Source organism: Dysidea avara, chromosome 10 (assembly GCF_963678975.1).
Source record: "Dysidea avara chromosome 10, odDysAvar1.4, whole genome shotgun sequence".
Lineage (NCBI taxonomy): Eukaryota > Metazoa > Porifera > Demospongiae > Dictyoceratida > Dysideidae > Dysidea > Dysidea avara.
Window position 1 is genome coordinate 26,127,509 of NC_089281.1, and position 25,702 is coordinate 26,153,210.

Genomic DNA, 25,702 nt, shown 5'->3' on the forward strand with positions numbered 1-25,702 from the left:
TTGTTCATTTGGCGGCAAATACAAAACGCGGGCGTTTACCCAGGGAGGAGATGGCTACGCAGTTCTTTCCCACTACAGACCTAAGTCCTCAGTTTCTCAACGTCAGTTGGGCGGATATTGTGGAAGCAGAAGAATCAGAAGACTTGGAAGCGATAGAACGACTGAGGTAAGCAGTTTGGTTTTGTGCGTCAATTATTTGAAATTTCATCCTCGGCAGATGTTCTTCGACCTCTTTATCCTCGTTATCAGATAAAGAAAACCAAGAAAAAGCGCTTGTCACGTCTTGTTCATCATCTCGCGTCCCTTTAGTAGCTCACCCCATGGAGAACTGTTCGCCCAAAGACGTCATTGCTCTTAAAAAGCCGCCAGTAAAGCGACACCGTCCTAAGTCATACGCGGACATTGTTCAGTCGTCGCGAGCAAAGAGGACAAACTCCAGTCGACCAAACACACCCACGAGTACACCTCCATTGTCTAGCCCTTCACCTGACCTGTCTTGTGAGATGAGCGATGATTGTACACCAGAGGCCAATGAAAAGTAAGTAATGACCTATATCAGTGTTGTGTATTTAGTGTACGTTGTGTTGTTGAGGTGTGAAGGGTCTGATGCGGTCACTGCTCAGAGGAGGTTGTCATTCACTGTGCAGAGGTCACTCTCAAGGTATGACATTGTTTCCATGACAATGTATGTTACCTGTTGCTATAGTAACAGTGATGGTGGCGGTGAAGTTGTGTTAAGTGGTCATCAGTTACAAGTGCGACAGAAACAATTAGATTATGGCAAGAATACTCCAGGATATCAGCGATATGTCACACTAATACCTAAGTGAGTATATACTAGAGTTGCAATGATAGTGTAGATGTATCGATATATTGCCTCTGGTATATCACGATACAGCAATATATTGCATGATACCAAGGGGAGTCTAAACAATTGTCTGTCGTTTTTAAACCAGGCGCGTGCACACAGTTGGCTGAAGGCCGGCTGTGGGCGCGTACCTGGTTTACTGAAATTGTTTTCGTAAAAGTGTGTGTGTGTGTACCTATCTATCTACCTATCTATGTTTGTCCGTACGTACCACGTGAGCAAAATCGTTTAATAATGGTAAAGGCTGCTTTTACGTAAGAAGTAAAAGTGAAATGAAGTCTGTATTAAACTTCTGCAAAGGTGAACTTTGCTTTGAGGTGGTTTCTTTTTGGCAGACTGAAATATGGGTGTGGTGACTTTCCTCAGACTATCTTCCCCTTGAGGTTTTCAGGCATTTAGCAACTGAAAAACAACGGTGCAGGCCTCGTACACTACCAGGAATAGCCTATTGCTTCAAGTTGAAAGGGGGCGTACCCCTTACGTATGCGAACGAAAATGAAGAGCAGCTTTGAGGCTTTGTCGAGAGAATTTGTGGGAAAAAACATGTTAGTCACACTATAAAACAGTTTAGAAGATAGTTCTGTGCGTAATATGTTGGTAAAAGCGGTTTGTTTAACAAACACTTCCTTAGCAGTGAATAGCAACGTAATTGAACGAATTACAAATATTTCATGAATTATGAAATACGAGAATTAGCTAATATTATTGCACAACCCAAAACTACCCTATTGTAAAGTAGCAATACATAGTTGGTTAATTCATAGTAGCATATACTGTCTATAGTTAATTCCAGATGAGTTAGCTAGCTAGCTGCATGGCGCCTGGTTTTTAGAAGTAGCACAACATCAACTTGTTTGATCTATTTTTTCTTTGAGAAGCATTACATACTATTCAGTTTAACCACAATGTACAATAATTTGATTGTCAGCCATGTTAACAAACCACAATATGTCGTATCACGATATGCGATATACTAATACGGTGTAACTTTGTATTGATACATCGATATTGTCTTAAAACAATATGATAAGCAATGTATCGATATGTTGTTGCATCTTTAGTGTATACCATTTGAAATATAGGTTATTGGATACTGCGAATATATTTCCAACCTTATTTAACTATTCATTTTCACCATTAGCAAATTTATGCATGTACCCTGGGTTCATTGATTGCCATCCTTCATAAAAAAGCTTATGAGACTAAGTGGTTGCCTATGTGGTCGTATGTCTTGTAACTAGTCTGTGGTTAATGGCTACTGTCTATTCCAGTGGCTTTGCAATCAAAAAAATTGCTAGAGTTGTTAAGCAGGCAGCAGGTAAATTTGTACCAAATTGACACCTTTGTGGGATTTTTGCAGTGGCAAGGGTGTGGTGGAAATGTTTGTAGGATGATACCTATTCCAGCACAAATGCCTCCAACATAGCCTGAGTTTGTACTGAGCAATAGTCAAAAAATATCGAATATTGCGATATTCAATCCATATTGTTATCATGATAGTTGTACCATGACAAATGTACTGCTCGTAAATAACAGCTCTAATTTGTAAACCTATGAGCTTATTTCTTCACCAGAAAGTAACAGCGATAGCTGGTTGTAAACTATGTAGACAAGCAAACCTGTTTGATAAACCATCAAAATTAATATGATACAATGTGTTGCATGTATAAACAAGTGTAGACGAGGCTTAAAATGATTGGAAAATAGTATCATACATGCCTGTATGCATGCAGACTACTCGTGCCTTCATCTCTCAGAAGGCTCTAAACTCCAGTATGAAGAAGCAGTGGAAACAAGGGAACAATTAAAGCCATTAATAGTAGACATAAGTAATAATAGTCCAGGCCTCTATTTGAGACCAGGCATTTTAGTCATGGAAAATAGTCAGAATATCTAGGCATCTCAATACACTGCAGGCCGTGCCATTCGTGAAAATAAAATTGCAAGGGTGATGGTGGAAACTGATCATTTGCAAAAATTACATGATGGTAAAAGTTCCCCTGGTAGGATAGTCTCTAAAGCACAGTTTACACACACACACACACACACACACACACACACACACACACACACACACACACACACACACACACACACACACACACACACACACACACACACACACACACACACACACACACACACACACACACACACACACACACACACACACACACACACACACACACACACACGCAGAGAACAATCTTTATTCACAACAGTTAAACTACAATCAGTCTGCTTTTATAATCCAAACATTACATCATAATTAAAGTAATTATAAGGTCTCAGTTTCACATAATTATGTGTACTCCACTAGCTAATGAGTGATGCTTGTGGTGTTAATCCTTCCTTAGGTGGAAGAGACGTAAACAACACCCCAAGACACCCAACAAACACCAGATATGTAGCAGAAGATCTTGGGATGGTCAGATCAAAAAATGGCGACGACTGTTGCATGCCTTTGATCCCCCTACTGCTGAAGATGCTGACAATGACACACTGACCACGGATGACTTGAAAACAGCTCCTGTGTAAGTAACAGGATCTTTCTGTCACCTAAGATGTAGTGTTAATAGTGTTTGTTTTACTCTTTAGAGACCTGGATGAAACTTCTAATATGGATTCAGAGCAGCTCCAATGACCACTATTTTATGATATAACATATGCATTATTGTATGTATGTATATGGTGCAAGTAACTATTACGAGTAGTTTGTGTACAGAAACTGTTTAGATTTGTGTAATGTTTTCAAACAATTCCCTTTTGGCGAAGTTCTTCCTTCACTCTCTGTAAGTATGTTGGATCTGGGTAGCCATAACTGAGTGGAATTTGTAAGGTAAAATACAAACACATCACAATTGTACATACCAGTCAGATCCTCCATGCATATTGGTCTTGTGGTGGATGTCATTCCATACTATCCTGTTGGCCTTACCAGTGGTAGCTGATGTTCCAATAGTAAATATCATTTTAGCATCAAATGCTTTCTTCAACAGCTCAAACACCTCTCTGCCCTCTAGTGAGTCTGGGAGATAAGCATTACGGGAATCACCAGTGAACTGTCGACCAGGTCGGGGATGGGTTGGCCCTTGGATGCCATTGGGAATGTAATATGTTATTTTTATTGTACCATATTGCTCATATCCTGAAAGATGCTGATCTTTTAAGATCTGGTGTGTCATCCTCCCATCTGGCTGGTCTCCAGTAACCTGTCGCAATGGTACCTTACACACTGGACAGTAAGGACTGGTCTGTAGAGACTTCTCCAAACATCCTCTACAATAATTGTGTTTGCATTTTGTGGTCACCAGGTCAGTGATGTCATCTTTACATATAGGGCATTCCTCTGTGAAGAATAATAATGGTATATATCTACTTAATGTGAAATAATTACCTGTTCTTGGCTTAGAATGAGTGTGCCTGGATGACCTGTCACCTGGAGCTAAAAAGTACTATTTTGACTAATTTACAACCCTTTACAATACCTTGTGTTTCATTGGGCCAACTGTGACTGTGTTGGAATGATGTAGTTGGGGGAGTGTGAGGTGGAGCACTATCCTGGGACTGAGTTATAACAGTGGTGTTAGCTCTAGCATCAATGAAGGTTGGTTTGAAAGCTTCAAAGGTGGGATCATCAATGATAACAATGCGTACATCTGTGAGGAGTCCACCAGGATGGCAGGGGTATTGACACACTGCACTGATGATGGTTTTGGCTACCACATCTTTTGGTACTCCAAATATTCCAGAGCTGATGGGAGGTATCGCAATAGAAGTGACTCCAAGCTTTTCTGCTAGTGCTAGAGTGTTCACACAAGCCATCCAGAGTAGCTCTTGACACTTGTCTTTGTGTTTGTACTGTTCTGGTCCTACTGTGTGGATGACATACTTGCACTTGAGAGAACCTCCAGCTCCAGTGTGTACTACCTGACTGACTTGAATGAGACCATGTTGCTGAATTACAGCTGTAGACTGCTGTTGTACTATTCCATTACTGGCTTCGTTGATGGCAAATGCTACTCCACCAATGTGACTTAATCTGTCATTGGCAGCGTTAACTATTACATCCACCATCTCCTCTGTAATGTCAGCTTGTTTGAGTGTGATCCTTCTACCCCCTGTAAGTAGCAGTGACATGCTGGTGGGTGTGTCAGCTCCTATGGCACCTACAGTACTGTGAGCAGTCGTGGATTGTTGGAGCATCTCCTTGATTTTGGACTTGATGTGGCCTATTTTACGTGTACTCATTGACAAGCACTTTATGGCACTGTTTTCAGAATCAAGTTTGAAGATACTATGAGAATAGTCATTGTTACACTGACTGACCAGCTCATCAACTTGCTGCTTGTTGTAAGTGCTGGGAATGGGGAAGGAGTGTTCCTTCAGTTTCCCTCCCATCATCAGCTGACGATATTGAGTTTGGAACTCTTCAGCAATGGTTGTGGCTGCCTCATCATCACCAGGACACTCTATGGTGACACCTCCACCTTCTATATCATAGGTCAAGTGATCATTTTGGTACACACCACACTTCTTCATCAATGCTAGCACATCACTGCTGAGGGAGGACATGTTGATAATGCCTTTAGCAGAGTTGTGGGAAGGACTGGCTTCTGGTTTCTCTACTAAGTCTCCTGGTAACTTAGCTACGCAATTGCTTTTGTAAGCTGCAAGGTAGTTCATAATCTCTCCTTTCAGAATCTTCCGAAATTCACCGATTGCTTGCCATGTTCCAGTAAGACACACTGCTCCTGCATTGACATCATATTTGATGTTGAGCCGACGAGCACATGTTTGAATCTTTGAGGTGTTGAACAATGGATCACTGAATATCTTTCCTTTCATCTGCACAGTAGCTGCTTCTGTTACCTGTACATATTCATTGTGAATATGGTTTACTTTCATATATAATTGCAAGCTAGCTATAAGCATACACAAATTTTCAACATGTTGGTTGCATGCTTAATTCTTTAAAGAATACACAAGTTCCTGGATTGCTCATAAAGCATGCTAAATGCTGGTTCCATTGTGCTAAGTATTAGCTTAATATGAATTTGGTAACAATATCACTATATGCCTTATTTAGTTAGTTACATTTAAAACTTGAATATACATTCTGGAAACAAGTGTAGCTATAACACTGATTTCTATCAGGTTGCAAGAATCTCTTAATTTGCTCAAGAAAAAAGGACATTCATGCAGCTAGACTGGCTTGCCTTGTGCTCATTCTCAAGAATTCTTAACAATTTAAAAGTATTTCTTGCATGCTACAATGCTTTCTATAAATTATAGAGGCACGCATTCTCACCACACTGTCACAGTTCCTCATGCATAAATTTAAGAATATCTCATCTATTATAGTAATGTCTGTTTCTTATAGAAAATTTCATACTCACTGCAGTGGCATGATGTTGATTTACTCTAAGCTTTATACCTTGCTTTATACAGCACAACATGACTGAAGAATATGTTAGATAACAGAGTAGGGCCTAGCTGTTAGCAACTTATAAAACTATTAAATTAAGGCCTGCAGGTGGTAGGAGAAATACAACTATACAACAGTGGCGATTCTAGACCTGACCTACAGGGGGGGCCCAGTAGGGAACAGCATAACTATTGTTGTTTGGCTACAGTATAAAGATAAAGTAGAATTTTCAGGGGGGTCTGGGGGTGCAACCCCCAGAAGCTGCAGGATTTTTGCAATTTAAAGGCTTGAAAACAGCCTAAAATTTGTTCTAAAAACATGAAAAATGCTAAAAGTAACAATGCCAATCTATACAGCAACTTTTCCCCAAGATTTTTTAAAGGTTATTTTTTAACAGGGGGGGCCATGGCCCCCCTTAGAATCGCCTATGCTAGACAAAGCTAGGAAACAAAAAAGATACAAGATTTAAAGTGTTCTGTAAATTGATTTCATGCAAAGATGATGTTCGTAAATCACTGACTTGAACTTAAAAAAAAAATCTAGATCTGTATTTGCTGTGCACTGCTCTATAACTACTACATACTAAAGTGCCTCTACATGTATATACAGAGCAATTAAACTCAGCCAATTATATGCATTTTTCAGCATTCATAATCGTAATAATAACAATGCATGACCTACCAGTGGTTGAAGTTGGGCTACTTGTCCATCGCTGAATTCACTGGTGGTGCAGGAGACTCCTGTATAATTATGTTGATAATAGTCTACTATATTATTAAATATCTGTACATGTTGCCAGTCCAAAATTATACACATATACTACCATTATATATAATGGTAGTATATGGTAGTATATGCAGCTACTCAACAGTGTTGAGTAGCTAGATCATGCATGTAGTTGATCTTGGTAATCATGTAGTTGATGGGTAATAACGCCATGCACTGATTTCTCTAGCACATGCGCCATAAGCTTTGTAGATTCAATTCTTGATAGCTATACTTACCAGCATACGCCTCTTCTTCGCTCACATCGAACGCTACCATAGCAGAACTGCTGTCTATGATCTTGGACTCTTCGTCAATCACTTTTTTGCCGCCAAAGCCCGTGGACTGAGGATTTTCAAAATGTTCAGTCACTGACCAAATGTTCCTCCTGATCAGCTCGCTGTCCATGTTCAAATTGTGAACAACAAATGTTGTAGCTACTCTCGCCATCAGTCACCAGTTCAGCCGAGATATATACACTCCCTGATAAACTACTAACTCGCTCGAGTTAGGGCTACGATCCACCTGACTAAAAGCTATACAATACACAATGACACTTCTTTGTATAGGAAAGCTGCATGCACAGAGATTTTGTAACTATATCATACTGCAACATGCAGCAGATCCTTATATGTAGATTCCTGCAGAGCACGTGACAATGACATAACATGAAATTTTGTATAAATACCGCAACTTGCAAAGTGTTCTTCATTTTATATATTAGCTGACAGTTGCACTTTCGTTGCACTTTCGTTGCACTTTCGTTGCACTTTCGTTGCACTTTCGTTGCACTTTCGTTGCACTTTCGTTGCACTGTACTAGTTATCTGACACACAACTTACCGCCCAGACTGAACTCGGATTGATTTCGGGGGATCTTTCGCTGCACTGATGAGTTCAGTGCTGGTCCTCTCCCGATTGTGTGGTCAGTCCTCCATGGCTGCATCTAACAGCGCTCCACTGCTGCTTAACGTCTCTGGATTATCAAGTAATGTAGAAAAAGACGACATCGAGGATTACTTTTCTAGGAGGAAGTTTGGTGGTGGAGAGGCAAGGGTGCTCAGCCTTGATTATGGGGAAGCTGTTGTATCTATCAAGAATCTTGACAGCAAAGGTGCGTGATGCTATAGTGTATAGAGTGACTCACCTATCATCGGATGGGCTCCAAAATCGGATGCGATTACTCGAGGAATTTTTGAACAACTTTAATATAATAGAGTAAGCCACCAATATAAGACCACCATAGGTTCGGACGCGATTTTTCTTTACACCCGCAAGGAAAATTTCTGCTCTTGCTATGCCTTTGGAGGGGTCTAGGCCATAAACTCTTGCATGCAAAATTTCAGACCTGCAGCTTTCTTTGTCTGGCTGCAGGAGCTGCAAAAGTGACCTGTCCGAATGTTCTCAATTCTAGGACAAAAATATGTATTATCGGTCGATTGGCACTGCTCGTAATGCTTGAAGCTGATCAAGTCTTTCTGTACTTGATATGAAAGAGCAACTCTTATACTCTACAAATATATGCAGATATTTGGCTTAGTCCTTATTGGCTGTGAATTACAAAGCTCCAAAGTCACCTCTGTCGAGCAATCTTAAATTCGGCCACATGTGAAGCTCGTACAAATCAAATAGTTACCTATATCGAATTCAAACCTATGTTTATGAACATTGAGAGCATCAGCTACCGTTCAAAAGTAAATAGATACATGCACGATGATCACACCTTGATTTTTGTCCGAATAGCTACATTGCATTTAGGTTTCTCTGATAGTAGCAGCCTACCTACTGCACCCAGCACACACATATACAGTGTTGGGCAAGTTACTTTTAAAAGTAACTAGTTACATATTACATATTACTTGCAGCTGAACTATTTAGTTACAGTTACATATTACCCATAAAATAAAGTAACTGTAATAATATTACATATTATATTACTTTGTGTCCATAGCCTTAAGCTGTCACGTGTGAAACTACCACCTTATCACGTGACACGATTGCGTTGTTGGACAATGTGCAAGTCTTGATATAAGTAAGTAGCTGGTGAATAAGCCTCACTTAGTAGGCTTCATTACTTCGTTGTGGCAAGGCGTTACTCAGTGGGTTACTAACGAGATTAGTAACTTCGTTACTTTTAGTAATAATATTACGTAATATTAGATTCGTTACAGTAACTATATTACTTAGGTAATGCGTTACATTTGCAAGTAAAGTAAATTACCTGTTTTTATAGCGTATTTCGTTATATTACTTTGTTACCACAAAAGTAATAATATTACGTAACGCGTTACATAAGTAGCGCGTTACTCCCAACATTGCACATATACACAATCCAAATCCACTTAAATAGAGTTTTGACTAACCCCCCCCCTCTTAAAACTGTCAAAAAATTCTCTCCAAAATGTCAGGGACATTAGCCAGATCGAAACATCCTAATAGAACAGTCACCTATTATACAATTGCAACAAGAGAATCTGAGGGCCACGCTGAGGTATATTCACTTCAATAAGACTATTAATATTTGAATTTCATTGATTAAAACGCTTAAATACTGATTACACGTGATAATACATTGGCTGATCATTATATTAGAGTAAGTGACTGCTCTATTAGAGTATTTCGATCTGGCTAATATCCTGGACATTTTAAAGAGAAACTTTTGACATTTTTAAGACTTGGGGATAGTAAAAACCTCATTTAAGTGGATTTGGATTGTGTATATGTGTGCTGGGTGCAGTAGGTAGGCTGCTACTGTCAGAGAAGCCTAAATGCAATGTAGCTATTTGGGCAAAAAACCAAGGTACGGTCATCGTGCATGTATCTATTTACTATTGAACGGTAGCTGATGCTCTCAATGTTCATATAAATAGCTTTGAATTCGATATAGGTAACTATATGATTTGTACGAGTTTCACATGTGGCCGAATTTAAGATTGCTTGACAGAGGTGACTTTGGAGCTTTGTAATTCACAGTCAATAAGGACTAAGCCAAATATTTGCATATATTTGGAGAGTATAAGAGTTGCTCTTTCATATCAAGCACAGAAAGACTTGTTCAGCTTCAAGCATTACGAGCAGTGTCACTCGACCGATAATACATAGTTTTGTCTGAGAACTGAGAACATTCGGACAAGTCACCTTTGCAATTCCTGCAGCCAGACGAAGAAAGCTGCAGGTCTGAAATTTTGCATGCAAGAGTTTATGGCCTAGACGTCTCCAAAGGCATAGAAATTTTCTTTGCAGGTTTCAAGAAAAATCGCGTCCGAACCGATGGTGGTCGAACATTGGTGGCTTACTGTATGTCTTCAGATAGTTCGAGGCTGTGGGACTTTCGACACCAAGTATCAGGTTTCTCAGCTTCTTTGTCTGGTGGCAACAGCCCTGCAAAGTCATTTGCGATTAGCTAACATATGAAGAAGTTTGCTAGCTACATGGCACGGACATTATTTTGCTTAATCACGGAACACTGTAATTTTCACTAACTAACCTACAGAACTATTTCACAGTGCTTTTGTGTCATTGTAACACTAATGTAGTGAAGGTTAATGGCTGTCAAGACATCAAAATAGCTCAGAGTGCCACAGCATTCCTTTCCGAATATCTGCCATTCAATTCGCCATAGAAAAAGTAAGCGATTTTCAACCTTAAAATGACGACCTTAAATGTTCTCGGATTTCCTTCTGCTATAGCTCGTTTTAATCACTATTCACTGCTCTTTCCAAATCTGGTTCGGAATCTGAGGCATCTATGACGTGTTGCGGGTTATTACGCCTTTTATTGCATCCCCCCCGAAACCCCCAATACAAAATAAGGGGCGGATCCAGGGGATTCAAAGGGTTCCATGGAACCCCCTTTTTGAAAGAGTCTCTCTGATTCGAGATACTCTAATAGAGCAGTCAAATCGAGATACTCTAATATAGCAGTCACAGTAGTCTTTTGAGGAGCAGTGTAGCAGGCTATGTATACTGTTATAAATAAGGAAATGTAGTTGGTGAGGGATCTATGGTGAGGGGCTGCTATTTTCAGCAGGTGATGACCTTTTTTTTTTGGTCTTTAACTTACAGTTAGGCTGAAGTTACAATTCCAAAGTGGAACCTCCTTTTTTAAAAGTCTGGATCTGCCCCTGAAAATGCATATGGGGAAAATTGCTACACCTGGTCGGTTTAGGCCATTTTGACGAGCCTAAATTTCCGTGAATTGGACTTCTTTTGGCATCATTACACTTGCAGAGTTGCTCTACACGTATCAAATTGGGAAAGTTACTAAACAGACTCGAGGTAGTTTGTACATGTTAATTTTTAATAGTTTTTCAATCGAAATGTATTGTTCCAGCTGGCATTTTTGCCATGGACAAAAGTATAGCATATGTCTGTAAACTTCTTCATATGTACATATGTACCATATACGTATGTACCGTATGTGTAAAAAGTTTCGAGGTAGAAAACTTTCGTAGATGAACGACTATGGCAAGATTTGGAGGAAAATTTTCATAGCTATAGCTAATTATTAGCATAATTGCTGGATCCAGATGAAAATTTTCATAGGTGAAAGGTGATCTACAAAATCTATGAAAATTTTCCACCTCGAAAATTTTTACGTATACAGTATTCCGGAAAAAAAAGTCCATTCACAGACACTCACAGTTTACAAATCAGACTTACATCCAATCAGTAGTTTTATATGTTCATGCTGTACAGCAACTCATCTACTTTCTAAATATCCCCAGTTTATTTAATCTAATCCTTTAAATCACGAATTACAAATCAAATAAAATGAGATGTCACTGGAGTAATAATTGCACCATAGATTTAAAATGTGTACTGTATACTTTTACAAACACTGTATACTTCCGTAGACTTAAATTCATGGTGCAATTGTTACTCCAGTGATGTCTCATTTTATTTTATTTGTAATTCTTGTTAACTGGTAACTCAATACTGTTGTTGTAACCCCTTTCAAAAAATCCTGGCTACGCTCCTGTTAATCCAGCAAAATTTATGGCTCCCATTGAGCATTGGATTAGAGAGGTTTGACTGTATCTACTAGAGCCTCTGGAGCCCTTTACCAATAGAAGCTACTGCTGTAAATGTTGTATTGTTGGTCATTACAGCTCAACAAGTCTTTAGTTAGCCTTTATTGGCCTTGATCTGTTAAGTAGCTTGCTTGGTATGTTAAGTCCATACGTTTGATAATAGGTGACTAACACTATCTGTATAGAAGCCCAGTCCTATAAATCTTCTTGTCCTGGCATTTACATGAGCCTGGTGCCTATTCAGACATAGGTGTTTGTTTCTTACATACGAATGATGCTATCAAATCCGCCTTTGTTCACTCGTGTCATGGACTGGAAAAAGTAGTTAAAGAAGGTTTCAAGCAAAGACCAGTGTAAAGACTTGTAGTTTTTGTTGTTGCTTTATTGAAAGATGGCATTTTATGTGTTTAATAAACTAGTTTTGATCATAACTTGCGTTCTAATCACGCGATTAATCTGAAAATTGGTGGGTGTGTACATTATTAGATGCTGAATTGCATCATATATTGCAGGATGTGGCAGAGTTTTCAAGCGCAGTGATATTACATCATATCAGCAACTAGTCGATAATCCATATTTGTAAAATGCATGTGTGGTCGATAAAACGTACCGGTGGTCGATAATATGTACTTTACATGGTCTCAGTCTAGCGTGCACAATGCTAAGATCAATCGGTCTACAAAAATGGGACCACAGCTACTTTATAGGTGAGAGACAGCCGAAGCAGATGGTGAAAATTGGAAGTTTGTAGGACCTTCCTTCACCGAGTTAGAAGTTAAGGTACCAGGCATGGTTGTTAATCGGTCGCTTACACTATATAAGTGGCTGACAGATATATAAGAGGCCCAGTTTCTGGTTTAGAAATTATCTTTTACTTTCAGGTATTGAATTTAACCAGCTTGATACCTCTTATATAAAAACTGACTACTTAACCACAGAGACAGACAATTATTTGCATTCACGATTCTAGTGCAGTGTGGCTAATTGCTACTGGGACAGTTTAGCAACAAAACTTTACCAAAAAAACCTTAAGATTGTGTTATTGCAGCTTACTCTGCTGGTAGTTAGGCTGTTAGGAGGTTGATCTGCATTCATTGATGCCTATAAATTCCAGTGAAAATTGATATATACCTGCATCATGAAAGCTAATAAGCTACAGGGGTGGTGGAGAAGGGGGGTGTAGCTCCTGTCAAAAAGATTATGGAGGGACTTAGCCCCCCTAAAATTATCTATAGCTGTCATTGAACAATTGTGCTGATTGTATTACACCAAATAGCTAACTATACAGATGCTTAGCTACTTGCAATTCCAGTGAATTAACTGGATTCTATATGAATCAAGATCGAGGCACCCTAATAGAGCAGTCACCCTAATACAACAATCAACAAAAATATAATGTTTATGGTGACTGCTAAAATCATTCTCAGATTCAAGTTTGAGAGTCTAAATCTCAAAACTTTCCGTAGGGAGGGTAGAATGCCCCCAGATCCCTTTATAGGCTCACTGGATTACTATTATGAATGCCTCAAGATTGAGACACCCTAATAGAGCAGTCACTCTAGTACAACAGTCAAACTAATATTAATAGTATTCTGTCCCAGATTCAATCTCAGAGGGCAAAATTTCCCTGGCCCCCAGACTCGACCCCTAGTGTGCTTGTACACTAAGACATGTCATCCCCTGGAAAACCCTCCCAGCCCCTTCTAAATAAAGATGTCTGCTCTGCCCCTGATAAGCTAAGCTAGCTCCCAGAGATTCAAAATCCTGGTCAACCATTATGTAGCAATGTTTTTTGGTGTTATGTAATTCTTTCTGTTGCATGATCTCATATTATCATCTCATATACACATTGTTACACAATACAGCTCAGTATAACTTGCTTACCATAACACACAAGATGGAGGGAGAGGTGGTCACTGTTACAAGGTGCGAAGATAGTGCAAGTTACACTGACCCAACTACTGAGTCACTTCCTCAATGCACTGTGGTAGTGAAGGGGTTGACCTACTCTGATAAAGATGATGCAATAGATCATCTAGAGCTGTACTTTAGTAATAGCAAGAAGGGAGGAGGTGAAATTGCTGATGATGGGATAGTAGTGATGAAAGGAAGAGCACATGTTACTTTTGTAGACAGTAAAGGTTGGTGTGATCATGTACATGTGATCCATGCATATTTTATGTATGTACAGTAGATAACTCAGTTGTTTAGCTTGAATGTAAATGATTGTTCTATTAGGGCAGTGTGTGGTCTATCACAGTATTTTTTTATTAGGGTAGGTGAATAGAGCTTCATTAATCTTAGTGTTAGCTGTTTCCACAATGTACAAAAAATTTTTTAGTCATGGTATATATACCAATAAATCAAGACACACGGTAGTGTGTCGTGCGGCCCAAGAAGCCGGCGCGTAACACCCGTGAGTATATTGACAGGAAGAAAGAAAACGCAATTTTCGCACCTCCGTAGCTCTGTGCTTCCTTGATGAAACAAGACGATTTTTGCTGTGGACATGCCCCCCAACTGCAGCACTCCACATTCCAAATTTGAGCGAAATCGCTTCACGCGTTCCCGAGATATGCGACTTCAAAAATTGGCTCAGTTTCTTCGTTTTTTTTTCTTCTTATTTTTCTTTTTCTTGTCGCACACTTACAAAAACTGCTATAAAACTCGAACGCCATATCCGATTTCCTTGAAATTTGGCACACAGAAGGGGGATATAAGGGCGCATCTCGGTACCAACTTTGGCTGGAATATGATAAACAGGCAAAGAGTTATGAGCGATTATTCACGAAAAATAACACCAATATGTTGTCACGCCTACAGGGTAAACCGCATATGGGAAGAAGCTGAAAATCGGTGGGTGAATAGGTTAACTATTGAACCTCAAACCTTTTGTGGATTGAGAGAAATCGAGCTAAAAAACAGGAAGATACAACAAAAAAACCAACAGTGTGTAACAATTACGCAATCGAGATTAGCTAATAAAAAAAACGACTGCTTGCCACGCCTACCAGATAAACCGCTTGTGGTAATGCTTTGAAAATCGTTGTACAGATGGAGTAATCATCTTAGAAAGGCTCATCAATGGTGTAGAAGAATCAGACTTAAAGCCACGGAGTTATAACACGAAATCCAACTTGGTGCAGCAAGTGCAAGATCGAAATACTCTAATAGAGCAGTCATCCTAATAGAGCAGTCACCCTGAAGAGAATTCAAGAGATCAGCTAGAAATAAGAAACCTGTATAGAGATCAGCTACACACAAGTCACCCTGTAGAGAGATCAGCTAGAAGAAGTTACCTTGTAGGGAGTTCATGCAACTGTGGAAAGAGATAGTTCAGCTAGAAAAAATCACCTTGTAGAATTCAGCTACAAAGAAACCACCATGTAGAGAGTTCAGCTACAAACAAATCTCCCTGTAGAGAGATCAGCTAGAATAAGTTACCTTGTAGAGAGTTCAGCTACAAACAAATCACCCTGTAGAAAGATCAGCTAGAAGAAGTCACCTTGTAGAAAGTTCAGTTACAAAGAAACCACCATGTAAAGAGTTCAGCTACAAACTAGTCACCTTGTAGAGACATCAGCTAGAAAAGTTACCTTGTAGAGAGTTCAGCTACAAAGAAACCATTCTGTTTAGAGCTCAGCTGCAAACAAATCACCTGTACAGAATTCAGCTACAAACAAATCACCCTGTAGAGAGATCAGCTAGAAGAAATTACCTTGTACATAGTTCAGCTACAAAGAAACCACCAAGTAGAGAGTTCAGCTGCAAAGAAATCACCCTGTAGAAAATTCAGCCACAAACAAATTGCCCTGTAGAAAGATCAGTTAGAAGAAGTTACCTTTTAGAGAGTTCAGCTACAAAGAAACCATTCTGTAAAGAGCTCAGCTGCAAAAAAATCACCTGTACAGAATTCAGCTACAAACAAATCACTCTGTAGAAAGATCAGCTAGAAGAAGTCACCTTGTAGATTGTTCAGCTACAAACAAATCACACTGTAGAGAGATCAGCTAGAAGAAGTTACCTTGTAGAGAGTTCAGCTACAAACAAATCACCCTGTAGAGAGATCAGCTAGAAGAAGTTACCTTGTAGATTGTTCAGCTACAAACAAATCACCCTGTAGAGAGATCAGCTGCAAAGAAATCACCCTGTATAAAATTTTGCCACAAACAAATTGCCCTGTAGAAAGATCAGTTAGAAGAAGTTACCTTGTAGATAGTTCAGCTACAAACAGATCTCCCTGTAGAGAGATCAGCTAGAAGAAATTACCTTGTAGAGAGGTCAGCTACAAAGAAACCATTCTGTAAAAAGCTCAGCTGCAAACAAATCACCTGTACAGAATTCAGCTACAAACAAAATCACCCTGTAGAGAGATCAGCTAGAAGAAGTTACCTTGTAGAGAGTTCAGCTACAAAGAAACCACCATGTAGAGAGTTCAGCTGCAAAGAAATCACCCTGTATAAAATTCTGCCACGAAGAAATTGCCCTGTAGAAAGATCAGTTAGAAGAAGTTACCTTGTAGAGAGTTCAGCTACAAAGAAACAAATCACCTGTACAGAATTCAGCTACAAACAAATCACCCTGTAGAGAGATCAGCTAGAAGAAATTACTTTGTAGAGACTTCAGCTACAAAGAAACCACCATGTAGAGAGTTCAGCTGCAAAGAAATCACCCTGTAGAAAATGCAGCCAAAAACAAATTGCCCTGTAGAAAGATCAGTTAGAAGAAGTTAACTTTTAGAGAGTTCAGCTACAAAGAAACCACCCTGTAGAGAGATCAGTTAGAAGAAGTTACCTTGTAGATCGTTCAGCTACAAACAAATCACCCTGTAGAAAGATCAGCTAGAAGAAGTTACCTTGTAGATCGTTCAGCTACAAACAAATCACCCTGTAGAGAGATCAGCTAGAAGAAGTTATATACCTTGTAGAGAGTTCAGCTACAAAGAAACCACCATGTAGAGAGTTCAGCTGCAGAGAAATCACCCTGTATAAAATTCTGCCACGAAGAAATTGCCCTGTAGAAAGATCAGTTAGAAGAAATTACCTTGTAGAGAGTTCAGCTACAAAAGAAACAAATCACCTGTACAGAATTCAGCTACAAACAAATCACCCTGTAGAGAGATCAGCTAGAAGAAATTACTTTGTAGAGAGTTCAGCTACAAAGAAACCACCATGTAGAGAGTTCAGCTGCAAAGAAATCACCCTGTAGAAAATGCAGCCAAAAACAAATTGCCCTGTAGAAAGATCAGTTAGAAGAAGTTAACTTTTAGAGAGTTCAGCTACAAAGAAACCACCCTGTAGAGAGATCAGCTAGAAGAAGTTACCTTGTAGATCGTTCAGCTACAAACAAATCACCCTGTAGAAAGATCAGCTAGAAGAAGTTACCTTGTAGATCGTTCAGCTACAAACAAATCACCCTGTAGAGAGATCAGCTAGAAGAAGTTATATACCTTGTAGAGAGTTCAGCTACAAAGAAACCACCATGTAGAGAGTTCAGCTGCAGAGAAATCACCCTGTATAAAATTCTGCCACAAACAAATTGCCCTGTAGAAAGATCAGTTAGAAGAAGTTACCTTTTAGAGAGTTCAGCTACAAAGAAACCATTCTGTAAAGAGCTCAGCTGCAAACAAATCACCTGTAGAGAGATCAGCTAGAAGAAGTTACCTTGTAGATAGTTCAGCTACAAACAAATCACCCTGTAGAGAGATCAGCTAGAAGAAGTTACCTTGTAGATAGTTCAGCTACAAACAAATCTCCCTGTAGAGAGATCAGCTAGAAGAAATTACCTTGTAGAGAGTTCAGCTACAAAGAAACCATCATGTAGAGAGTTCAGCTGCAAGAAATCACCACTGCCCAAATTTCAAGGCAATAGCTCTTTCCAATCTGAAGTTATCAATTGTCAAAGTTGGCAAATTGTGTGTGGAAGGCCCCTTTTCGCAAATCCAGTCACATATGTATTATATATATAATTTGTACATTTACTGATAAAATATTTAAAGTACATCTACTTCATCTTTTCTTCTTCCTGTAGTAAAGAAAAAAAACATAGGTTAAAAAAGTCCCAAAGCTGGCCATAGGCCGGCTTTGGGGTATACAAATACAAAAAGAAATGAAATCTAATCCAAAACAGCCAAGCTGTAAAAAAAGTGTGCGGCCCTCAGAAAGGCTATGGTGAAAAAAGATGTGAAATCCAAGGTGGCGGCCAAGAAATGGCTGTGATGGTAGGTTAATGGTAAAAAATTTAATAATGACAATTCAGGTAAATTTTGTGAAGCGGCACAAAAATTCACCTGAATTGTCGTTATTAAAATTTTTACCATTAACCTACCATCACAGCCATTTCTTGGCCGCCACCTTGGATTTCACATCTTTTTTCACCATAGCCTTTCTGAGGGCCGCACACTTTTTTTACAGCTTGGCTGTTTTGGATTAGATATTAATACCACCAGTGTACAATGCACAGTAGAGATACAACACTTCTTATTGTTTTACTGTGATTTAATATCATGCATTACTCCAGCTTGTTTCAGTACTTTTTATCAATGTGCTATGATCCCTACTCTAGTTGAAAATTCCAAATTTTTTGTGCACTTGTTTGTTAACTTTTTTGGAAATAATTATTATGACTGCATGCATACCGCATCTGAAATGGCACTGCACGCCCCAGCTGTAAGTGAACTGTCTATTACGTTTCATTGTCAGCTATGTTCAACCTATTACACAGCATTTCGAATCAAGAACTGTTCGAAAAACACCTCTGCAATCCGCGCATACCGAAAGAAATGGTGCCGCACGTCCCAGTTATATCAATTATCGTCTGAAAAGTGAAGTATCCATTACGCTTCGTTGTCGGCTATGTCCAACCCGTTACACAGCAGTATGAATCAAGAACTGTTTGAAAAGCACCTCTGCAATCAAAGTAGCCACTATAAAAAATACGAACGATTTCGTTACGAAGGGAAGCTATCATGTGCTACCATCAAATCGATACTTTTCACTGTCAGCAAAGATGAATGGGACACAAAGGAGGACACTGGTAAGTCCATGAAGAATGCATTGTACGTACTGCAGTATGCCAAAAGGCACCTCTCAGGCCAAAGTGATGTCAAGCAGTGAAAGATCAAGCCCGTAGCATTAGCCGTTATTGAGTTACGCTTGTCTGAGGGTTGCTCAGTCAGTTAATCACTAGAAAATTCTGTAAAATAATTTTAAAAAAAATTGTAGCAACTTGTTGAAAGAGTTTTGGGTCGATCTGAAAGTTTGTTTGGGCTTAGTTTTACCTAACCAATACTGCCACATCATCATCATCAGGGAAAATTGAGGCTGGTTTTTGGGTGATGTTATTTCATGGGCCATGCCTGGTCCCTACTATACAGTACTATCATACTGTATGATACTTTTATCGTCTGAATTTTTGTGGGAAACAATATCACTACAAAATCAATATTGCTAGAGTATTTAGCTATAATTGATTAACATGGTGGTTGCTTTTCTAATTCTAAAGCACTTTACCACTATTGATCATGTGATGCTACAGGGCAATGAGACTTCGCCAAGACATTAAAATACTATATTAGAGCAGTCAACAAGTCTTATATAACAGTTGGTTATTATTCACATTAAATTGTAAAATGAATTGTTAGATATTATGATGATTAATATTTTATCCTATGATATATAGTGATACTAAATTTCAGTACTGCCTTGCCCTAACTGTAGTCTTTTGCCCAACTGGCTTGGTGAAAATGTTTGAGTTTCTTGGGCCTGGAAGTGCTATCTAGCCAAAGTACTGACTGTCCAATCAGAATTGAGAAGTTGTACAGGTACATGAATTTATTGGAAAAGCAAAAGCATTAAAGTGGAAGTTTTCACCTGGGCTATTGAAAGTGTTTGCTATCAAGTCATTTTTTCTGATCTTACTTTATAAAACTAACAAATCATGACAGGCTAGCTGTGCTAGATAAGAAAAAATTGTCTTGATATTGCATTGCCTTTATTTTATTTTATTTTATTAATAGACATTTGGAAATGGTTTGTCACATTGTAAAACAATGATTTTGATTGGCCATGCTGGATTGCATTTCCTATCCCATGAAACTCATTATAGATAGTGTTTGTGTTATTAGCACTAGCCTGGCTGGACACAAGCTACAGAGTGACTGTTCTTTTAAACAGTTTATAGAACTTTACGTTGGCGAGATCAAAAGGAAAAGTGTACTTTAAAATTCATAAAGTACACTCTCAGCCGGCCAATTGCTTCATCGACCACAAAGAGTGCTTTATTGCACCGCAAAGAGTGCTTTATTCATTCAATAAAGCATTCTTTGCGGTGCAATAAAACACTCTTTGTGGGCAATAAAGCACAGTTGCCCATGTGCCTTAGTGTAGGCTAATAGCCTGCGGGGCCCACGCCAGTACGACTAATCACCCACGCCGGTGAAGGCTAATAGCCTCGCCGCACTGAGTGATCAATCACCCCAGCCAATACGAATTCTACCACTGGATTGCTTTCATAGACATACTTAAATGCTTCGATGATGGGTGGGAGAAGGTAACGTTGCTGTTACGATTGTTAATGTAAACGGACAAGTCCTGGAGATATCACGGAAATATTTCACCATGTGACTCACAATAAAATCGATTGTGGGTTGCGAGCAAAACATGCCAAAATACGCGATGAATGTCTACCATGCCAAAGTATGGTGAAATACGCGTGAGTTACTTTGTTAAACTAGTTTGTGTGCATTCAGGCTGCTAATAATTCATGCAACGTGTGTTAATTACGAGTCCTAGTGTATGGTGAAGCTACATGACTAGAAAGTTCCATAAACCATTTAAAGCATAGCCTTGCTCGTGCTATATGAAAAATAAAGTACTCGGTGCTTGGCCTTGATGCTAATAAAGCACGAGGCTTCGCCTCGTGCTTTATTAGCATCTCGGCCGCGCGCCTCGTACTTTATTTTTCATATAGCACGAGCAAGGCTATGCTTTAACATATACATAATGTGGCATTTATTATAGTAGCATCACTGTCATGTCCTGCTGATGTCATTGTTACAGTTGCAGAGAGGGTGGTCATGAAATCTCCCCATACTGTTTTGGGACAGGAATTAGAAGTTACCTTAGCAGGGGATGAACCTCCGAAACAAGAAGCTTCTAATCTACTTTTAAAAAATGTTCCACCTGGTACAGATATTGACTTTCTGGAGCTATACATGGACAGCATAACTGGTCTATCAGTCAGTGATGATGACTATGAGATATTAGAAAAGTCAGGAGGTCTTTACATAGTTGTGTTCAAGTCAACAACAGGTAAAGCTCCACTAGTTTCTGAATATTGTTGTAGGTAAAGAAATATACTCATATAAATGCATTATATCCATAGGACTACAACTCGATGAGATTATATCCAGAATCTCAAAGAGGAAGTTTAAGCGACAACTCATCGAAGCTGAAAAGGTGGTACCATCAACAAGTCTGATGATTACCAACATCACAGAGAAGAAAAGGGATGAGGATTTTCTCAGATTATACTTCTCTAATCAAAAATTCTCTGGAGTCAGTGAATTTGATGATATAGAAATTTTAGATGATGGTCGGGTGATAGTTCATCTATGTGATCAAGACAGTAAGTAATTGGTCTATTAAAGGTCCACTGAAATGGTAAAATACACTTTGGCAATTATCAATCCTTGCTACTGGTGGGATAGGTTGGTGCATGTGATTTAGTTTTGTTTAGTAGATATAACACATTTTAGTGTATTGTGGTTTGTCAATTATAATGCATCATAACACACCAGACAAAGTAACTTTAGCATGTGTGAGGTGCCATTAAAGTAACAGAAGTGTCCATGTACAGCTAGATTCGATTCAGTTTCATGTCATATTTAGCATACAACTTAAAACATGTTGTACTGCAAGCAGTTACAAGCCAGTAAGTGAATTTATGCTGGTCTTGCAGTGAAGAGCGCTCAAGAATGCCTGTTAAAGGGACTAGTTTCATGTCATATCTAGCATAACAACTTAAAACATGGTAAGAGCTTGTACTGCAAGCAGTTACAAAGCAGTAAGTGGATTTACACTGGTCTTGTTGTGAAGAGCGCTCGAGAATGCCTGTTAAAGGGATTGAAAATCTCATAAGGGTCCAGAGGACCTGATGTGAGATTATAATTCTATTAGTGACCAGGTAAGTACATGACAGTGTATTTGGCCCCAAATATCATTCAATACTCAGCAAATTTTAAAGTGCCTCTATTAATAATCAAGCTCACGTGATAATAGCTGGCCTCTAATGTGAGGCAAGGATGTGTTCCTCTTGGGTGAGCATTTTGAGAGCCCCAACATACAACATGGAGTAATTTGTTAAATTCTTGTGGTTTTCACTGTAATAATATGCAGTAGAATGCATGCAGGCTTGCCGTACGACGCTGATAACATCTGTGCAAATTTCATCATACCCCTAAGCTAGATTAGCTCACGAGATCCACACACTAATCATTATGCAGCATCAAGTAGCAACTCTTGATCCTTTACAGTGCTAGCCTAGCAATACATAGTAGTACCATATGAGCTAAATTATCCAGCTGGATTAAGTCTCAGGTTGTAAGATAACCTGAAACAATAAGTATATCGTCGGAAAAAAAAAGAAAGAAAAGAGAGAAGTAATAGTACATGACAGTGTAGCTGGGAGGGAATCATTTCTAGGGAGGGAATCATTTCTAGGGAGGGAAATACACTGTCATGTACTTACCTGGTCACTAATAGAATTATAATCTCATATCAGGTCCTCTGGACCCTTGTGAGATTTTCAATTCTATGTCATGACGAGGTTGCGTACATGACAGTGTATGAGTTCAAAGCCTTCTGAGAACATTCATTCCATACTAAAACTGCATGTAGCAAAATGGGAACCAGACTAGTACAAGAGGAATGTCAGGCTAAGACAATGTAATGTTGGGAACACTTTCCTCTGCATGGATGCCACAGAATCTGTTTCACAGTAATTCAGTTTCTGTCTTTGTTATTGTTGTGCGATATAGAATTTTTGCATATTGCATGCATTCATTTCACATAATAGTCTGATACCTTTTTAATGTAATGACACCTTTGGTGTGGTTGTTAGCAACCTTATAATGTAGGCCTGTAGTAGTTGCTTATTTGAAAAAAAAAAAATATATATATATATATTTATATTTTGTTAAGATCTTCACCTCTCAAATACAGGTGCACTTTATGAGACAACAAATGTCCTTGAGTTTAGACAAAACTATTCTTTGCTGTAAGTGATAGCGGGTCAAATTGGTATTAAATACACACACACAGTCACTGCTAGAAATAAGCAGTTTTCCTAAAATAAATCTGGCATCAGGTTAAGTACCATGGAGGTACTATTTCATAGTGCTGACACCACCCAATCACTAATGAGTGGGTGACCCAATGCTTGATAATATGCCCTCTCATGTGATGCTTTTGGTGTAATGGTATGGCTCATATTACAGCTAGAAGCAGTCCTGCTGGATCTGCTATATAGACACATGCTTTGATGTGTAAGGTCTGATAGCATTTTGTGACCACATGAATTAAAGGCTATTTGTCATGAATATACAGCCTCCAGAATATGTCTTGAAGGCTGCATGACTAAAACCTTCTCCTTGTTACTCTCTGATGTGTGTCACCTGGCTAATCGATAGCCAATTTTGGTATTATATCTGTTAGCTACTTAAAAAGCATAATCTTATACATGCACAAGAGACTGTATCATGTAGCTACAGTGTAAGATTACAGCAATTTGCAACAAATGAGCTGAATAAAGCATACCTTCTGATTGTCTACTGGACTTAATGCTGTGGAAATCTAACTCCTGATGCCAGCCAATACCCAGCTGGCTTTTTAGCGCATGTAGGCAGGCACTTAGAGGTGTTTTACATCTCTCAGGGTAGCCTCCACTCCCACCTATACCCCTATTGAAGCTCACCTGATACAGTAAGCAGTAAAAACTATCTAAAATTGTGGGAAACTTAGCTGTTGGTTGCTATGCTTTGAAAGGTAAGGGAAAATTTGTTACACATAGCTCTAACCATTGGCAAGCTACAACACTTTGAGACATTTCTCGATGCTTGTGAACTTGCAAATAGGTGATAAGACTGGTTTTCCCAGAAACAGTCAGATATAGTGCACACTTAAATTCTATCAGTTGTAGGCACACACCTGTTGAAACTGTTTTCTGCACGTATACATTTACTATTCTATGCATGTAACAACCAGCATTGAGAAACTGGGTCACATTTTGTCCAGGTCATCCGGGTCTGACCCACTTTACATACTATCTGGGTCTGACCCAGATTGGATCATGTGTAAAGCAAATTGATTAGTTTAATGATGTGAAAGTGTGTTAAAGCGGAAAGAGTATAATAACTGGAACTGGAATCAGGAATGGAATGGAACAGAATGACGAAACTTTTGTGCTCACTGTTTAGCTGTGTCAGGCACGCAGCTGCACATTATTGTACTTCACTAGCCAATGTGTACATCAAGACTGACTGTTTTGCATTGAAGATCAAATTACTCTAATAGAACAATCAGCTATTAAGCAGTTATTCAGTTGTATTTTCTTGTTAGATTCTTCTCTTGTATTTAAAAGCAACTATTAGTCAGTGTTCACTGACACATTAAAACCAGATTATGCCAAAAATACTTGGGCCAAGCATTTAAATAGCCACATTTAGCTATTATACAGGTCCATGCAGCTGATTATGCCCATGCAGGGGATTAGATTTGTTCTAAATAATTACAAGCCCACAATAAATAACTTAGTTAAATACATTAAGATAAATGTCTAACAATTGTTGTTCTTGAAACGAATCAAGTGAGTCAGAGTCAATAACTTGTGGAGAGAGGCCATTCCATTCTCTTATTCTAGGAAAGCTATATACTAACTATTCATGTAGGCATCTGGTTTGATTTGTGTGAGTAGTACATAGCTAGGATTGATGATGGCGATGAATTCTCGTATTTGTGTTAACAGAATTATTGGAGTTATATGCTAGAGATTTATATGGTAAAATAAGATGCATCCTTTGCAATGAGGCCAATTGAGATTTTGTAGCATGGTAGCTTTCCTTTGATTTTTTTAGTGAATGTGATTATCCTGATAAGGATCCTAGCATATTTAAGCATTAGCTAGCCATACTGTGTGAACACTACAGTGCAGGAGATTCCAACAAGAAAATCATTAGGGATCATGAAGGTTTGGGCAAAAATATCACCTAAAAATTAGCCTCACAGTACCTTCATGGCACTATGGCAGTATTGGTTAGGTATAACCAAACCCTAAAGTGCCTTCAGTGTGACCTGATATGCTTCCAAAAGCTGTTATGAATTGTTATTAATTTAAAACTTATTTAGTGGAATTTTCTACTGAATGACTGCCTGAATGACTGCCTGACTGACTGGTGCTTTCAAACAAGCGTAACTTGGTATCGGCTAAGGCTATATGCAGGCTTGACTTTTCACTGTTTGACGTCATTTCAGCCTGACAGGTGCCTTTTGGCATACCGAATTGCACACTATGGGTGCTTTGTGGATTTACCTGCATCCTCCTTGAGTCTCATT

General features: G+C 38.9%; 3 protein-coding genes across 4 annotated transcripts in view; 2 read left to right on the forward strand and 1 right to left on the reverse strand.

Moving 5' to 3' along the window:
* The first annotated feature begins 1 nt into the window (after position 1).
* On the forward strand, positions 2–3,658 carry LOC136269181 (histone RNA hairpin-binding protein-like). Its single transcript, XM_066064676.1, has 6 exons — positions 2–166; positions 218–538; positions 593–661; positions 707–826; positions 3,226–3,402; positions 3,467–3,658. Exons 1-6 carry the CDS (start codon positions 51–53, stop codon positions 3,510–3,512), a joined length of 849 nt encoding a protein of 282 aa, XP_065920748.1. The 5' UTR covers positions 2–50; the 3' UTR covers positions 3,513–3,658.
* On the reverse strand, positions 3,496–7,557 carry LOC136269177 (uncharacterized). Of its 2 annotated transcripts, none has more exons than XM_066064669.1 (6): positions 7,301–7,557; positions 6,978–7,036; positions 4,357–5,740; positions 4,266–4,313; positions 3,740–4,217; positions 3,496–3,689 (listed from the first exon to the last, which is right to left on the reverse strand). In XM_066064669.1, the coding sequence occupies exons 1-6, from the start codon at positions 7,509–7,511 to the stop codon at positions 3,620–3,622; spliced, it is 2,250 nt and encodes a 749-aa protein (XP_065920741.1). In that variant the 5' UTR covers positions 7,512–7,557; the 3' UTR covers positions 3,496–3,619. The 2 variants fall into 2 exon arrangements, with proteins under 2 accessions (XP_065920741.1, XP_065920742.1); XM_066064670.1 differs by having other exon boundaries at positions 4,266–4,307; positions 7,301–7,556.
* Positions 7,558–7,830: 273 nt separating this feature from the next.
* The window catches only part of LOC136268443 (protein mono-ADP-ribosyltransferase PARP14-like), a 47,433-nt gene continuing 29,561 nt past the window's right edge, over positions 7,831–25,702 (forward strand). Inside the window, exons 1-4 of the mRNA XM_066063787.1 lie at positions 7,831–8,174; positions 13,958–14,233; positions 21,152–21,403; positions 21,477–21,719. Coding sequence (XP_065919859.1) covers positions 7,952–8,174; positions 13,958–14,233; positions 21,152–21,403; positions 21,477–21,719 — 994 coding nt within the window. The 5' untranslated portion in view covers positions 7,831–7,951. The remainder of the gene's footprint in view (positions 8,175–13,957; positions 14,234–21,151; positions 21,404–21,476; positions 21,720–25,702) is intronic.

What these genes read in the sequence shown, in the direction of transcription:
- LOC136269181 (XM_066064676.1), top strand. Translation starts at nt 51, where the DNA reads ATGGCTACGCAGTTCTTTCCCACTACAGACCTAAGTCCTCAGTTTCTC. An exon ending in ACACCAGAGGCCAATGAAAA is followed by an intron (nt 539 to 592) that starts GTAAGTAATGAC and finishes TGTGTTGTTGAG; the next exon opens with GTGTGAAGGGTCTGATGCGG. An exon ending in GTGCAGAGGTCACTCTCAAG is followed by an intron (nt 662 to 706) that starts GTATGACATTGT and finishes CTGTTGCTATAG; the next exon opens with TAACAGTGATGGTGGCGGTG.
- LOC136269177 (XM_066064669.1), bottom strand. Translation starts at nt 7,511, where the DNA reads ATGGCGAGAGTAGCTACAACATTTGTTGTTCACAATTTGAACATGGAC. An exon ending in TTGGCCCAATGAAACACAAG is followed by an intron (nt 4,314 to 4,356) that starts GTATTGTAAAGG and finishes AGTACTTTTTAG; the next exon opens with CTCCAGGTGACAGGTCATCC. An exon ending in TCATTCTAAGCCAAGAACAG is followed by an intron (nt 4,218 to 4,265) that starts GTAATTATTTCA and finishes TATTCTTCACAG; the next exon opens with AGGAATGCCCTATATGTAAA.